General features: G+C 36.6%; 1 protein-coding gene across 5 annotated transcripts in view; it reads left to right on the top strand.

Annotated features, from left to right (window-relative positions):
* Positions 1–13,410, top strand: part of KLRD1 (killer cell lectin-like receptor subfamily D, member 1) — a 36,987-nt gene extending 23,577 nt beyond the window's left edge. For 4 of the 5 annotated variants that reach the window (XR_009494389.1, XR_009494391.1, XM_059886145.1 and 1 more), the window contains 5 exons: positions 1,725–1,823; positions 2,607–2,678; positions 3,277–3,428; positions 4,331–4,458; positions 13,121–13,410. Coding sequence is in view for 2 of the 5 variants with exons in the window: in XM_059886145.1 (XP_059742128.1) it covers positions 1,725–1,823; positions 2,607–2,678; positions 3,277–3,428; positions 4,331–4,458; positions 13,121–13,241 (572 nt within the window). In the remaining 3 variants the exon portion in view is untranslated. The remainder of the gene's footprint in view (positions 1–1,724; positions 1,824–2,606; positions 2,679–3,276; positions 3,429–4,330; positions 4,459–13,120) is intronic. The other variant, XR_009494390.1, reaches the window with a different exon arrangement.
* The last annotated feature ends 4,600 nt before the right edge of the window (positions 13,411–18,010 follow it).

The raw sequence follows: 18,010 nt of genomic DNA, 5'->3' as shown, positions 1-18,010 counted from the left end.
ATTGTTTTCTTTTTAAAATTCTGATGAACAATTCATCTTACCAGTGTCTGTACTTCTTATCAATGCAGTTACTAATAGATTTGTATGGGAAAATCTACTGGTTTGGGAAAACTTTATTAATGATATTATTAATTGTATGTATGTGCATATGTATGTATAAAATGACATACTTCACCAGAGTTCATATTTTACCATGGATCAAACAGAATAACTTAGAGTCATTATCCTGTCTTTTAAGTTTATTTTTACCTAACAAAGCTTCTTAGATTTTCACTGTCTATAAAGTTCTTTCACAGATGGAAATCAATTAGCAAAAAACCCCACAAGGTAAGTTTCATGCTTATACCCAATGTAAAAATATAAACAGAGACATGATAGTTAAATGTTCTAGAGATTAGAGTGTGTAATTGATGGAAATCAATTTTTAGCTGAAAAGACCCGAACTGTTTCTTCTTCTGATGACAACAGGTGGATTTTCTGTCCCTTCCTTTGTGGCATGTATCCTGTATTGGTGGATTTTGTGTGTGAGCAAGTTTCTTCTCTCTGCCGCAGCTAAGGTCCTCTACTTTGTACAATTTCAGGATATTGGGAAGAAGCTGGTTTTCTGTCTCTTCTCTAGAAGCAGATGGCTTTTGCCTACTGTCAATGCGGGGTACAGGGTGGACTTGTTGTTGTTTTTTAGTCACTAAATTGTGTCTGATCCTTCATGACCCCATGGGCTTCAGCTCTCCTGGCTTCCCTGTGCTTCACTACCTTTTGGAGCTTGCTCAGACTCATGTCTATTGAGTTGGTGATGCCATCCAACCATCTCATTCTCTGTCGTACCCTTCTCCTCCTGCCTTTAGTCTTTCCCAGCATCAGGGTCTTTTCCAGTGCATCTGCTCTTTGCATCAGGTGGCCAAAGAATTGAAACTTCAGCTTTGATCATCAGTCCTTCCAGTGAATATTCAGTGTTGATTTCCTTTAGAATTGATTGGTTTGATTGCCTTGCTGTCCAAGGGACTCTCAAAAGTCTTCTCCATCACCACAATTTGAAAGCATCAATTCTTTGTCCTTCAGCTTTCTTTGTGGTCCAACTCACATATCTATACATGACTACTGGAAAAACCATAGCTTTGACTAGATGGACCTTTGTCGGCAAAGTAATGCCTCTGCTTTTTAATACACTGTCTAGGTTTGTCATAGCTTTACAGGTTTCTCAGGAGGTTGGGAAGGTGATCTGGTATTCCTATCTCTTTAAGAATTTTCTACAGTTCGTTTTGATTCATACAGTCAAAGGCTTTAGTGTAGTCAATGAAGCAGAAGTAGATGTTTTTCTGGAACACCTTTGCTTTTTCTATGATACAACAGATATTGTCAGTTTGATCTCTGATACCTCTGCCTTGAAGTCTGCTTTTAGCCTTGAAGATTTGTTGAAATACTTTACTCTAATATGGCTTCCACTTTTCTTCCTATGCTTTGCCAAAGGTGAAGTAGAGTCTGCGTGCTGTCTTTCCATAGAGTCGGGGCTTTATCTCTTTAGAATTCAGATTACCTGATCACTTTATCAATTCAACTGCCTCATTCCCTCAATATGTTATGATTTTGTAGATTGCCTTCCTTTTCTCTATTTTTAGGATGTGAGCTACATTGCTATAGAGTTTACTGCACCTTAAACAGAAGCAGAACTCTGAATAAACATTTAGAGTTGATGTTACAAGATGTATTCATCTCTCTATATATAGATCACCCTACTCCACTTTCTTCATGGAAATATGTTGCTGTGTTTCTGTGGATCATTTGCCTGGGGCTTCTTCTGTCTGTTGGATACTTGGTCATTGAGTGTAAGTCAAAATATGAAATAGAAGTTTACTTTTCCGTTATTCACATAGTGAAATGTGTTGAAGATAATACATCATTTTGATCAGTTCTATTTTTTAAAGAAGTAAATATTCTCTGCACAAAACTTAACTTAATAGAGACATATAAAAATGTTGTCTATTTTTAAGCATATCAAGAATATTACATACTGCCTTACTATTTGTTCTCATGTTTCCTTTACCAGATATAACTTTAAAATTTTTTTCTCTGTGATGGACTCTGTAGGAGAGGGAGGGAGGGGATGATTTGGGAGAATGGCATTAAAACATATATAATATCATGTAAGAAATGAATTGCCAGTCCAGGTTCGATGCTGGATACAGGAAGCTTGGGGCTGGTGCACTGGGATGACCCAGAGGGATGGTATGGGGAGAGAGGTGGGAGGGGGGTTCAGGATGGGGAACACGTGTACACATGGTGGATGCATGTTGATGTATGGCAAAACCAATACAATATTGTAAAGTAAAATAATAATAATAATAATAAAATAAAAAAAAAGAAAAAGCTTTCTTATACTGTTATCAGAACAATATTTCTTTCTTCTTTGATTTATGGCTGTGTAAACTTGTATATGTACTATAATTTGATTTTCATGATTATGACTTTATTACATTTAAGTTCTTTGAAGTAAATGATGCTTCATTCATCATTTTTGTAGCTCTGAATTCAGCACAATGTTTTACCTATAGAAATGTGTCATATTTTTCTTTTTGAGTTTAAAACTGACCTTTCTGTGTTCTCTTCAGTGAATAAAAAGCCATTTCACCCAGAAGGATGTCCAAGAAATAGCTCCTCCAACACGGAAGCAAATAAAACAGGTAATTTTGGATGAGTCCCTGAGTCATAATTTTATTTGCAGGAGATAAGAGACAATTAACTGTTTTGTTTAATGTATGTAACTGGATATGTGTAAATATATATATGTCAAATCTATTAAGACTCAAATGATGATGGCACTATTAAATGACAACCTGAAGTTAAATAAAATATTTCCACAAGGCATCATAATTTTGGGGCTTATCTATATGATTTCATTTATGTATTTCTTATTGTCTTATTTTTGAAACTTACAGCTTTTTAAAGATAATTATATACATATTTTATTTTCATGTGAAAACAAAGAAAGAATATTATGTTGATAATTTTAACAGTCATATACACTGAATAGTTTTCCTGACACATTTCTAATTTTGTCATTAAAAATTATTTCCTAGTATACAGCTTATGAATCTAAATGTTTTCAATGAATTGAGTTATTAACTTAAGAAAAATTTAACACTAAATTTAAGTGCACACAGCCTATAATGTAAAAATAAAAAAGTGTTTTTGTTTGTAGATAGTAGATTTGCTATGTCAACTTACAGATGTAATTTGCACTGATGGAAATCATTCAGTTATATTTTAAATTTTTAATAGTTTGGAAATACCCTACTTGTTCAAACAACTGGCATCAGTATGGAGAAAACTGCTACCATTTTTCAAGAAACAGTGTTCCTTGGAAGGAATGTCACCATTATTGCACCAATTTACATTCTGAATTTCTTAAGTTGAATACTGAAGAAGAGATGGTAAGGACGAGATTTTGTTTTATAAATTTTGGTATCAGAAGATTTTAGGATGACAGCAATCACTCGGGTTTTGTATTCTTCTGAATTACTTTCCATAGTGTAGTCACCAAAATCTCTGCAATTTGTAATTTTGAATGTGTACTTCAATAAAACCTGAGTGGTTTTCCTCTAGCACTTGGGGTAAAGTCTAAGTAAAATGTAGATAAGATCACTTGTAGTCTGATTTCTGCCTATTTCTCTGTCTTCTTCTGTTGTTAGGGACTCTCCATCACACTGTTCTAAGGAAAGTGTGCCATGGTCTCCAACTGTATTGAAGTTATTTACATTGATCACGGTCCGCTTATGCTCTTTTATGTCCTTGTTCTGTTTACCTGTGACAAATTTTATTTCCTCTACCTCCTATCCCAAACATCATCTCTCAGTTAATACATCTTGTTTTAAGATTTTAGCTTACTAGACGATCCACTTGGAAAACGTCCTTAGTTCACTAAAATCTGTTAAAATTCCCTGTTAATTATTTCTCTCCTTCAATCCTGTATTTCTGTTCTTGTACCATGTGTCAATACTACTTATTACGTAAGTCAATGAATACTATTCATTTTTTCAGTGCCTAATTTGAGCAACTACAGTTTTAAAATTTCATGCTTACTTTTAAAACCCATAACTTAAGAAAATGACTAGAATGATATATGTACCAAAAAATTTACTCAGTGAATAAATGAGTTATTAGCTCTGAGCATCCAGCCTATGGCTGAAGAATTTAGGGTTAATCCCTCCAGATTCTTTCAATATAAAGAACAGAGAATCCAAAGAGAAGTAAAATATGCATATTTAAACTATTATATTCCTCTTTTGCAAGAAAAATTCCACTTTTTGATTTACTTTCCTCTTCCTCTCTGCAGAATTTTATAATAAAATTGTCAAAAATGCAATGCGGTTTGCAAAAAGAAAAGTTTTCAATTAGTTTATACTACAGCAATAAACAACTGAACTGGGTTTGGCTAGATGATACAAAACTTATCCTGAACAAGTAAGTCTCTTGCTGTTTTAAAATTTCAGTACAGAACAATATTATTTTCTTCCATATAGAAATATTTAATGTGGATCTGGATAGCATTTATAATAGATGCACCTGTAAGAAATCAATAAGTAAAAGATAGGAAAGATGGAAAGCAAGGAATAAAATACTTAGTAACATACCAAATACTATATTAAGTTAAATATGTTCCTTTCAAAGCTCATTGAAATTGCTTATGAAGTATAATTATTTTGCATTTTAGTAAAAGGTAATTGAATAAATAAACTTGCATAAGATTACAAAGTGAGTAAGCTTCAGATTTGTCATTTTAATTTCAGTGTAGTTTGTCTGACTGTAAGACATGTGCATGTATTGAAATTTTCTTAAAATGTGCTCTCTAATTCTCCAGGACTCACCTAGTGTACTTTGTATAGTTTGCTGTCATAAAAAAATCACTACAAACTGGGTGCTTAACACAACAGAACTGTATTCTCTCAAGCAGAGGGAACAGAGGTTTTTTTTTTTTTTAATTTTATTTTATTTTTAAATTTTACATAATTGTATTAGTTTTGCCAAATATCAAAATGAATCCACCACAGGTATACATGTGTTCCCCATCCTGAACCCTCCTCCCTCCTCCCTCCCCATACCATCCCTCTGGGTCGTCCCAGTGCTCTAGCCCCAAGCATCCAGTATCGTGCATCGAACCTGGACTGGCATCTCGTTTCATACATGATATTTTACATGTTTCAATGCCATTCTTCCAAATCTTCCCACCCTCTCCCTCTCCCACAGAGTGCATAAGACTGTTCTATACAGAGGTTTGAAATCAAGATCTTGGTAGAGTTGGTTCTTTACTGGAAAGATCCTTTGTCTGAAGGAGCTTGCTAAACTTTTCCAGAGAGAACGCTAACTGTTGTTGATGATGAAAAACAATTTTTGTTCTGTAAATACTGTGGAACTTGTTTATAAAAATGTTACTGTATAAAGGAAATATAGTAAACTTCCATGAAAATACAAAATATTTGTATATTTTTACAATCCTTGGCATCATTTAAAGAAAATACAAAATATTTGTATATTTTTACAATCCTTGGCATCATTTAAAGACAAGTCAGTCCTCTGTATCTGCGGGTTCTGAATTCTCAAGTTCAACCAACCATGTAGACACAGAGGACTGCCTGGGATTTGAGCATCTGTGGACTATGTTATCTTGGGGATCCTAGAAGAATCTCCCCACTCCCCACATCCTGGGTACAAAGAGACAGCTGTCTATACCTCCAACTTCCTTTGCACCTTCTCTGCATCTCTCTGTGTATGTTGCTCTCCCATAAGGATATTCTTATTGGATTTAGGGTATAATCCAATATGGTTTCATCATGACAGTAGTCTTTTTTTTTTCAATTTTCAATTTATTTATTAAATTTTTTTAAATTTTGTTTATTTTTAATTGAAGGATAATTGCTTTACAGAATTTTTCTGTTTTCTGTCAAACCTCAACATGAATCAGCCATAAGTATACGTGTATCCTCTACCTCTTGAAGCTCCCTCCCATCACCCTGCCCATCCCACCGCTCTAGGTTGATACAGAGACCCTGTTTGAGTTCCCTGAGACATACAGCAAATTCCCATGGGCTATCTGTTTTCCATACGGTAATGTAAGTTTCCATGCTACTCTTTCCATACATATCACCCTCTCCTCCACTCTCCCCATGTCCATAAGTCTGTTCTTTATGTCTGTTTCTCCATTGCTGCCCTGCAAATAAATTCTTCAGTACTATCTTTCCAGATTCTGTATATATGTGTTAGTATAAAATATTTATCTTTCTCTTTCTGGCTTACTACGCTCTGTATAATAGGCTCTAGGTTTGTCCACCTCATCAGAATGGACTCAAATGTAATTCTTTATGGCTGAGTAATATACCATTGTGTATATGTACCACTACTTCTTTATCCATTCATCTGTTGATGGACGTCTAAGTTGCTTCCTTATTCTAGCTATTGTAAATAGTGCTGCAGTGGACATCGGGGTACATGTGTCTTTTTCAATTTTGGTTTCCTCAGGGTATATGCCTAGGAGTGGGAAGGCAGGGTCATATAGTGGTTTTATATCTAGTTTTTAAAGCATTCTCCATACCACCTTCCATAATGGCTGTATGAATTTACATTCCCACCAACAGGGCAAAGAGTTTTCCTTTTCTTCACACCCTCTCCAACATTTATTGTTTGTAGACTTTTTGATGATGGCCATTCTGACCAGTGTGAGGTGGAATCTCATTGTAGTTTTGATTTACATTTCTCTAATAATAAGTGATGTTGAGCATCTTTTCATGTGTTTGTTAGCCATCTCTATGTCTTCTAGGAGAAATGTCTATTTAGGTCTTTTCCCCACTCTTTGATTGGGTTGTTTGTTTTTCTGGTATTGAGTTATAGGCATTGCTTGTATACTTTGGAAATTAATCATTTGTCAATTGTTCTATTTGCTATTATTTTCTCCAATTTTGAGGGTTATCTTTTCACCTTGTGTATAATTTCCTTTTGCTGTGCAAATCTTTTAAGTTTAATCAGGTTCCACTTGTTTACTTTTATTTTTGTTTCCATTATTCTAGAAGGTGAATCATAGAGGATTTTGCTTTGATTTATGTCATCAAGTGTTCTGCCTATGTTTTCCTCTAACAGTTTTATAGTTTTGGGTCTTACATTTAGTCCTTTAATCCATTTTTAAGATGCAAAAATCATCAAGAAAATTCTAGCAAACAGAATCCAACAACACATTAAAAAGATCACACACTGTGAGCAAGTTGGGTTTTTTTCAGGGATGCAAGGATTCTTCAATATACACAAATTAATCGATGTGATACACCATACTGATAAATTAAAAAATAAAAACCATGTAATAATCTCAATCAGTTCAGTTCAGTCACTCAGGCGTGTCCGACTCTTTGTTGACCCCATGAGTCGCAGCACGCCAGGTCTCCTTGTCCATCACCAACTCCCGGAGTCCACCCAAACCCATGTCCATCGAGTTGGTGATGCCATACAGCCATCTCATCCTCTGTCGTCCCCTTTTCCTCCTGCCCCCAATCCCTCCCAGCATCAGAGTCTTTTCCAATGAGTTAACTCTTCGCATGAGGTGGCCAATAATCTCAGATGCAGAAAAAGGCTTTGACAAAATTCAACACCCATTTATGATTAAAACTCTTCAAAAGATAGGTGTAGAAGGAAGCTACCTCAATGTAGTAAAGACCATATATGATAAGCTCACATAAAACATTACTCTCAATGGTGAAAAACTGTAAGCATTCCCCCTAAGATCAGGAATAAGACAAGGATGTCCACTCTCACCACTATTATTCAACTTAGTTTTGGAAGTCCTAGCTATAGCAATCAGAGAAGAAAAAGAAATAAAAGGAATCCAGATCAGAAAAGAAGAAGCAAAGCTCTCAGTTTGCAGATGACATGATACTATACATAGAAAACCCTAAAGATACTATCAGAAAATTACTAGAGCTAATCAGTGAATTTAGAAAAGTCACAGGATAAAAAATCAATACACAGAAATCACTTGTATTCCTATATACTAACAATAAAAGTCAGAAAAAGAAATTAAGGAATCAATCCCATTCACCATTGCAACAAAAAGAATTAAATATCTAGGAATAAACCTACCCAAGGATGGACAGGGAGGCCTGGCATGCTGTGGTTCATGTCTGACAAAGAGTCGGACACAACTGAGCAACTGAACTGAACTGAACTGAAGGAAACAAAAGAACTGTATACATAAAATTATGACACTGATGAATTAAATCAGGAGATATATTCCATGTTCCTGGGTAGGAAGAATCAATATTGTTGATCTCTATAAAATTACCAATGGTATTTTTCACAGAACTAGAACAAAAAATTTCACAATTCATACAGAAACACAAAAGACCCCAAATAGCCAAAGCGGTCTTGAGAAAGAAGAATGAAGCTGGAGGAATCAACCTTCCTGACTTCAGATTATACTACAAAGCTACAGTCATCAAAACAGTATAATACAGGCACAAAAACAGAACATAGGCCAATGGAACAAGATAGAAAGCCCAGAAATAAATCCATGCACCTATGGGTACCTTATTTTTGACAAAGGAGGCAAGAATATACAATAGGGCAAAGATGGCCTTTTCAATAAGTGATGCTAGGAAAACTGGATACCTACATGTAAAAGAATGAAATTATAACACTTCTGAACACCATACACAGTAACCCCAGATATGCAGATGACACCACCGAAAGTGAAGAGGAACTAAAAAGCCTCTGGATGAAAGTGAAAGAGGAGAGTAAAAAAGTTGGCTTAAAGCTCAACATTCAGAAAACTAAGATCATGGCATCAGTCACTCAGTTGTGTCTGACTTTTTGCAACCCCATGAACCACAGCACGCCGGCCTCCCTGTCCATCACCAACTCCTGGAGTCCACCCAAACCCATGTCCATCGAGTCAGTGATGCCATCCAACCATCTCATCCTCTGTCGTCCCCTTCTCTTCCTGCTCTCAATCTTTCCCAGCATCAGGGTCTTTTCCAATGAGTCAGCTCTTCACATCAGGTAGCCAAAGTATCGGACTTTCAGCTTCAACATCAGTCCTTCCAATGAACACCCAGGACTGATCTCCTTTAGAATGGACTGGTTGGATCTCCTTGCAGTCCAAGGGACTCTCAAGAGTTTTCTCCAACACCACAGTTCAAAAGCATCAATTCTGCGCTCAGCTTTCTTTATAGTCCAACTCTCACATCCATACATGACCACTGGAAAAACCATAGCATTGATTAGATGGACCTATGTTGGCAAAGTAATGTCTCTGCTTTTTAATATGCTGTCTAAGTTGGTCATAACTTTCCTTCCAAAGAGTAAGCGTCTTTTAGTTTCATGGCTGCAATCACCATCTGCAGTGATTTTGGAGCCCAGAAATATAAAGTCAGCCACCGTTTCCACTATTTCCCCATCTATTTGCCATGAAGTGATGGGACAGGATGCCATGATCTTAGTTTTCTGAATGTTGAGCTTGAAGCCAACTTTTTAACTCTCCGCTTTCACTTTCATCAAGAGACTCTTTAGTTCCTCATTTTCTGCCATAAGGATGGTATCATCTGCATATCTGATATTATTGATATTTCTCCTGGCAATCTTGATTCCAGCTGTGCTTTCTCAAGCTCAGCATTTCTCATGATGTACTCTGCATATAAGTTAAATAAGTAGGGTGACAATATACAGCCTTGAGGTACTACTTTTCCTTTTTGGAACCAGTCTGTTTTTCCATGTCCAGTACTAATAGTTGTTTCCTGACCTGCATACAGCTTTCTCAGGAGGCAGGTCAGGTGGTCTCGTATTCCCATCTTTTGAAGAATTTTCCACAGTTTATTGTGATCAACACAGTCAAAGGCTTTGGCATAGTCAATAAAGCAGAAATAGATGCTTTTCTGGAACTCTCTTGCTTTTTCGATGATCCAGTGGATGTTGGAAATTTGATCTCTGGTTCCTCTGCCTTTTCTAAAACCAGCTTGAACATCTGGAAGTTCACGGTTCACGTATTGCTGAAGCCTGGCTTGGAGAATTTTGAGCATTACTTTACTAGTGTGTGAGATGATTGCAATTGTGTGGTAGTTTGAGCATTCTTTGGCATTGCCTTTCTTTGGGGTTGGAATAAAAACTGACCTTTTCCAGTCCTGTGGCCACTGCTGAGTTTTCCAAATTTGCTGGCATATTGAGTGTAGCACTTTCACAGCATCATCTTTCAGGATTTGAAATAGCTCAGCTGGAATTCCATCACCTCCCCTAGCTTTGTTCATAGTGATGCTTTCTAAGGCCCATTTGACTTCACATTCCAGGATGTCTGGCTTTAGATGAGTGATCTCACCATCATGATTATCTGGGTGTTGAAGGTCTTTTTTTACAGTTCTTCTGTGTATTCTTGTCACATCTTCTTAATATCTTCTGCTTCTGTTAGGTCCCTACCGTTTCTATCCTTTATCGAGTCCATCTTTGCAGGAAAGATGTACCCTTGTACCCTTGGTATCTCTAATTTTCTGGAAGAGATCTCTAGTCTTTCCCATTCTATTGTTTTCCTCTATTTCTTTGCATTGATCCCTGAAGAAGGTTTCTTATCTCTTCTTGCTATTATTTGGAACTCTGCATTCAAATAGGTATATCTTTCCTTTTGCCCTTTGCTTTTCACTTCTCTTCTTTTCACAGCTATTTGTAAGGCCTCCTCAGACAGCCATTTTGCTTTTTTGCATTTCTTTCTCTTGGGATGTTCTTGATTCTTGTCTCCTATACAATGTCATGAGTAGTTACATGTAAAAGAATGAAATTAGAACACTTCCTAACACCATACACAAAGATAAACTCAAAATGGATTAAAGACCTAAATGTAGATGTATTTATTTTTTAATTGAAGGGGATTTGCTTTACAGAATTGTGTTGGTTTCTGCCAAACATCAACATGTATCAGTCATAGGTACACAAATGTCCCCTCCCTTTTGAACCTCCCTTCCATCTCCCTCCCCATCCCATACCTCTATATATTTACAGAACCCCAGTTTGTGTTCCCTGAGTCATACTTCAAATTCCCACTGGCTATCTATTTTAAATATGGTAGTGTAAGTTTCCATGTTACTCTCTCCATACATCCTACTCTCTCCTTTCTCCCTGTCTCCCCGTGTCCATAAGTCTGTTCTCTATGTCTATGACCTCATGACATTAATCTCAATTGCATCTACAAAGAAGCTATTTCCAATTAAGGACACATTTTGAAGTTCTGGGTGGAGCTTGGATTTTATCCATGAATTCTATTCAACCTTTGACTTGGATGGTGGCTCAGATGGTAAAGAATCTTCCTGCAATGCAGGAGACCTGGATTCAGTTCCTGGGTCTGGAAGGTCCCCTGGAGAAGGAAATGGCAAATGACTCCAGTATTCTTGCTTGGAGAATCCCATGGCCAGAGTAGCCTAGAAGGCTACAGTCCATGGGGCCACAAAGAGTCAGACATGACTGAATGACTAATATTTATTCAACCTACTTCCTACATTCAAAAAAGGATTTATAGGCCTCAATTCCCATGATTTTTATTAGGGTATCTGGAACTGGAGGTATAAAATATATACTAGTGCACATGGGCAGAGGAGGCTGGTAGGCTGCAGTCCATGGGGTCTCGAAGAGTCAGACACGACTGAGTGACTTCACTTTCACTTTTCACTTTCATGCATTGGAGAAGGAAATGGCAACCCACTCCAGAGTTATTGCCTGGAGAATCCCAGGGACAGGGGAGCCTGGTGGGCCGCCGTCTATGGGGTTGCACAGAGTCGGACACGACTGAAGTGACTCAGCAGCAGCAGCAGCAGTGCACATACACAATTGTATAAAAACCAGTTTAGCAAAACCATGGGAAATACTGAACTACCAATACTCAGTCCCCAGTTTTAAGCTCCACAGTTTAAAATATAGTAAGTAATTGATAGCGCAGGCTCTTAAGTGTCTTGGATTTACATCTTGGCTCTGCCATTAGGATCAGAGTTTTTTATCCAAACATTCTGTTTTGGTTTCTATTGCATTTTCTATAAGATGTGATGAATAATAGAACCCACTTCATAGCGTAGTTGTGAAAATACCATAATTGATAAATTAAGCATGTGAAAAATGTATGGTTCTTCAAGAAAATAAAGTTATCTCTTCTCCCTCCTCCTCTTTCCTCTCCTACCCCAGGTCTTAACAGTAAATTAATGTCAAATAAATTTTTTTTTAGATGAATCTAATTTAAAAATGTGATTTCAGAACTTCCCTGGTGGTCCAGTGGTTAAGACTGTGCTTCCACTGCAGGGCATATGGGTTTGATCCCTGGTTGGGGAACTAACCTGTGTGCCATGTAGCTTGCCTAAAATTAATAATAATAATATAAAAGTAAATAACATAAAATCTAAATTAAAATAGTATTTCTACCATAAAATATTATGACTAAAATATGCAAGATTTCTTCCAATATATCCATTCTTAACAGACATGATTTTCTAACATAATTTGTGTTAAATTAAAATTTTGGATTTACTTAAAATTATGAGTGATTATGTATTCATTTCTAATTGCTGTACTTTTAGTAAATGCATGCCCCTTCTCAGGAATTATATGATATATGTCTTTAAATGTTTATAAATTGCTCTGATTCTCATTGACATATCCAAATATTTAATCTGTTAAAACTATTTTCTAGACTTATTAGTAAAGAGGAATCTGATGTTTACTCTGGGGTAAAATTTCCCAGGACAGAATGACTTGTCATTAACAATTCATGACAATTTTTTTTTTACTGTATATATAATAAAATGTTTATCAAAACACTAATGTATAAACAAAATATAGTAGACCCCTGTGAAGATGGAGGATACTTTGAAATCATCTGAGGTCAAGAGATGCAAGTCAGAATTGAAGGCATTATTTATATCCCAATTCTAGAATTAATATTAAATTTCAGATGACAAAATATTCATTATTTTATTATTAGAGAACTGGGAAAATGATGTTTCTACTTTTTTATAATATTATGCATTTAAAAAGTACAATTTTATAATATTATGCATTTAAAAAGTACAATTGATACATAAAACAATTTCAGAACTTAATGGAAAGTATTTTTTTTTTCTAGGCTTCAACTTCCAGGACATGAGAATGCTAATAATAAATGTGCACACATAAAATACGGCCGAATAATTGCTGAAGATTGCCATAGTAGTGGTTATTGTATCTGTAAGAAGACAATACATTAGATTAGATAAAATGCCTGAGATTTTCCAGTGAGATGAAAACTCACTATGAAACTATGTAAAAACGTGTTTAGCTAAAAATAGATGTCATTAAACATTGAAGTCTATGTTATTCTTTAACTTTAATCCATAATTTGTAGCAGGATTGATACAATAAACAGTATTTTAGTGACATTGGATAATTGTTGTTTAATTGCTAAGTTGTGTTTGACTCTTTTGTGACCCCATGGACTGTGGCCTGCCAGGCTCCTCTGTCCATGGGAATTTCCAGGCAAGAATACTGGAATGGGCTGCCATTTCCTTCTCCAGAGATCTTCCTGACCCACAAATCAGACTCACGTCTCCTGCATTCCAAGCACATTCTTTACCACTGAGCCACAGGGAAAGCTCAACATTGGATAGTATAGAGAAAATAAAGAATATGAGGGAACATTATTGAGATAGAAGTAAGAAGGAAATTCCTCTATTTCTGTGACTGCTGCTGCTAAGTTGCTTCAGTTGTGTCTGACTCTGTGTGACCCCATAGATGGCAGCCCATCAAGCTCCACCATCCCTGGGATTCTCCAGGCAAGAACACTGGAGTGGGTTGCCATTTCCTTCTCCAATGCATGAAAGTGAAAAGTGAAAGTGAAGTCGCTCAGTCATGTCTGACTCTTAGCGACCCCATGGACTGCAGCCTACCAGGCTCCTCCATCCATGGGATTTTCCAGGCAAGAGTACTGGAGTGGGTGCCATTGCCTTCTCCGATTTCTGGGACAGAGGTACGAAATAAATCAAGTTTTATTCAGGTCTTCCAGAACTTTCAAAATAAATTTTATCACTTTAGCCTCATGCTTTTGTTTAATTTTATATAAAACATAATTTTTTGCCTTATTATGGTCATCTATCAAAGAAATAAATAGTTAAGTAAGAAGACCCTGATGCTGGGAAAAATTGAAGGTAGGAGGAGAAAGGGACAACAGAGGATGAGATGGATGAGATGGACAACAGAGGTTGGATGGCATCACTGACTCAATGGACATGGGTTTAGGTGGACTCCGGGAGTTGGTGATGGACAGGGAGGCTTGGCATGCTGCGGTTCATGGGGTCTCAAAGAGTTGGACACGACTGAGTGACTGAACTGAACTGAAGAAAATAAAATTGTCTCATAAAATGAATCTCAAAGAAAAATTGCATTTTTGATAAGCTAGAAAATAATGGTTTAAAAGTGGTTATAGAGAATCAGGAGATGTTAAAAGTTTGTTAGCCACAAAAATTATCAATACAATGAATGAAAATGGGTAGTCTCAGTTGGAGTGGAATCAATAGTATTTATTTCATTCAAAAATAAGAATTTTTTTCCTGTCACTGGTCAGGCACTGAGTTTTAAGGACTGGAGATCCACATTTGTACAAATCAAAGAACTATGTCTACTTTCATAGAGCTTTCAAACTAAATGAGAAGACAGACATTAGTAAAATAATCACATTGGTAGATGCATAATATAAATAAAATAAGTTCTTAGAAAGGGGGAAAAGATAGTAAAAAAGGGAAAAAGTAGTTATCAGATTATAACAAAGAACTTGATCTAGACTGAGAATTTAGTGAAGAACTTCCTGATATGGAGAGCTGAGAAATTAATAATTTTATTAAAAGAAAAGAAAAGGGATCCGGGAGTTAAGAGTATTTCAGAGACAAAAAAGAAACAACCAAACAGCAGGCGGAATGAAGATCAGGGTACTGAATGCCAGAGATGGAAGGGGAAAACAATTTGATGTAATCCTGGAGGAGGAAAAAACAAAAAAAAACAACAACAGAAAACACAAATCTTTGAAAACTGTGAGAAAGTCTTGATTTTTTCAGGGTATTTTCAATCTTTAAACTCACGCAAGATTTGAGAGCCTACTGTATAGCGCAAGGAACTCTATTCAATGCTCTGTGGTAACCTAAATGGGAAGGAAGTCCAAAAAAGAGGGGATATATATTTATGTTTAGCTGAATCACTTTGCTGTACAGAGGAAACCAACATTGTAAGCAACTATACTCCAATAAAAATTGATTTTTTAAAAAAGATAGAACAGAGAATCCAAATTCATACACAATCACAAACAAGGTTGCTAAAACCGCCAGATGACATGCTGCCACAGACAAAAATTATTAGATACCTAAGGAGCACAATTCCTCTAAAAAATATAGCAAAATAAAATTTCTAGTTCATACAAATATAGTGGCACAAATTTAATAATAATTTTAAAATGGTTATTCTAGGAAAGCCTCAATGAAATGAAGGAGGATGAAAGTGAAAGTGAAGTCACTCAGTCGTGTCCGACTCTTTGCGACCCCATGGACACCAGGCTCCTCTGTCCATGGGATTTTCTAGGCAAGAGTACGGGAGTGGGTTGTCATTTCCTTCTCCAGAGAATCTTCCCGACCCAGGGATCGAACCCAGGTCTCCTGAATTGTAGACAGATGCTTTACTGTCTGAGACACCAGGGAAGCCTCAGTGAAATGAAGGAGGATATGGTAATATAAAACAGACACTCAAAACACACATTTCTGCTTCCAGATATAATGTAGACAAAAAAAAGTCAAAACAGGAAAAGAAATACTCTTTAAAAAATTTTTTAAATACATTTTTAAGACATTAAAGGTCTACAGAAGGATTACTGTGCTTAAGTCACTCAGTTTGTCCCACTCTTTGCAACCCCATGGACTGTAGCCCACCAGGTTCTTTTGTCTATGGGGATTTTCCAGGAAAGAATACTAGAGTGGGTTGCCATGCCCTCCTCCAGGGGATCTTCCTAACACAGGGATGGAACCCAGATCTCCCACATTAAATTAGTTTAAATTCCAGAATAGGGAGCATTAGTTATCAGTTTGCCATTGTTGCTACTGTTTTTGTGTGTGTGGTTCAGATCTTGGCCAAAGCAGATAGCCTACGACCGAAGAAAGAGAATCTGAAAAGCTTTCAGTGGTTACATAGACTAAAATGACAATATTAGAGATTTGAAGATCCTCAAATTGTCACCTTTCCCACAAGCCATTTGTTAAAGTCTGAGATAAAACTGAGAGAAGACTTTGAAACAAAGTCAAAAGATTCTGAGGGGAAAAAAAAAGAGAAACCTCCCAAAGTTTTCCTAGCAAAGACTAATGAGAAGAAAGAGTTATAAACAAACAAAAAACAGTATATAGAAGCCATGGATGGAGCAGTGAACCAAGATTGGAGATTGGCACCAAGGTCACACCTGTGGCAATGAGTCTGGGAATAGCTAAAAAACAAGTTAAAAAGCAATTTTGTCCTTTAGTAGAAGGAAGGCATAGCTTCAGAACAAAAACAAAAAAAAAAAAAAGAATTGGAGATTTTACTGTTTAAAAGTCGGGGTGGGATGACAAAGCTGAAGAATAGTAGACTCTTAAACATTTATTTTATTTTCTATTTTTGGTTGTACTGAGTCTTCACTGATGCACACAGGCTTTCTCTAGTTTCAGAGAGTGGGGCCTATTGTCTAGTTGCAGAGCACCGACTTCTCACTGTGGTAGCTTCTCTTGTGGTGGAGCACAGACTTTAGGCACACAAGCTTCAGTAGTTGTGGCTTGCAGGCTCTAGCACGTGGGCTCAATAGTTGTAGTACACAGACTCAGCTGCTCCATAGCATGTGGAATCTTCTTGGACAAGGGATCAAACCCGTGTCCCCTGCATTGGCAGGTGGATTCCTATCCACTGTACCACCAGGGAAGTCCAAGAATAGTAGGATCTTACATACATGATTGGTAAGACGTCTCCTCAAGATATCTGCCAAAATTTGATGCTGTGTGTAGTTAGATGGTAAGTAATTAAAATGAAAATAAGTCAAGAGAAAAACTGACTTTCTCATAGGTTACAGAGATAAAATAACTGTGAAAATGAAAGTGTTAGTCACTTAGTCATATCTGACTCTATGGGACCCAATGGACTGTAGCCCACCAGGTTCCTCTGTCCATGGGATTCTCCAGGCAAGAATACTGGAGTGGGTTGCCATTCTCTTCTTTAGGGCATCTTCCCAACACAGGGATTGAACCAGGTTTTGCAGGCAGATTCTTTACCACCTGAGCCACCAGGGAAGCCCACAACTACAGTGTTACTCAAACTTAATCCCTCTAATTCTCTAATTAAAGTGACACATTCCCACCCTATCCACTTTAAAGAAAATTAAAATATGAATCACTTTATGGTGAAAGATAATGTCATCTGAACCAATGTGGTTCTTTTATACATGGTATTTGACATACAATCAAAAAATCATAAGACTTCCAAAAAGGCAGGAAAATATCAATAATCAAGAACAATCTATACACCCACACCCACACACACACACACAAGTCAGATACACAAATAGTTCATAAGTGATGTTACCAGACTAGAACTTTAAATAATTCTATACTGTGATAGTAGCCAGTAGCCAAGTCACTCAGTCATGCACAGTCCATGGAATTCCCCAGGCCAGAATACTGGAGTGGTTAGCCATTCCCTTCTCCAGGGGATCTTCCCAATCCAGGGATTAAACCCAGGTCCCCACATTGCAAGTGGATTCTTTACCAGCTGAGCCAGAAGGGAAGCCCATACTATGATAAATGTGTTTAAAATTATAAAAAAAAAAAACCACAGACAAGAATAGATGTAATTAAGATGTGTTAAGAACATCACCAGAAATTTTTTTTCGTCTCCAAAAACAACATAATGGACATTCTAAAGCTGTAACATCTGAAAGTAAAAACTCAGGGGATAAATTAAATATCAGTTTGAAATGGAAAAT

Source organism: Bos taurus, chromosome 5 (genome assembly GCF_002263795.3).
Source record: "Bos taurus isolate L1 Dominette 01449 registration number 42190680 breed Hereford chromosome 5, ARS-UCD2.0, whole genome shotgun sequence".
In the NCBI taxonomy this organism is placed as follows: domain Eukaryota; kingdom Metazoa; phylum Chordata; class Mammalia; order Artiodactyla; family Bovidae; genus Bos; species Bos taurus.
This window is presented reverse-complemented; position numbering and strand designations above follow the sequence as displayed.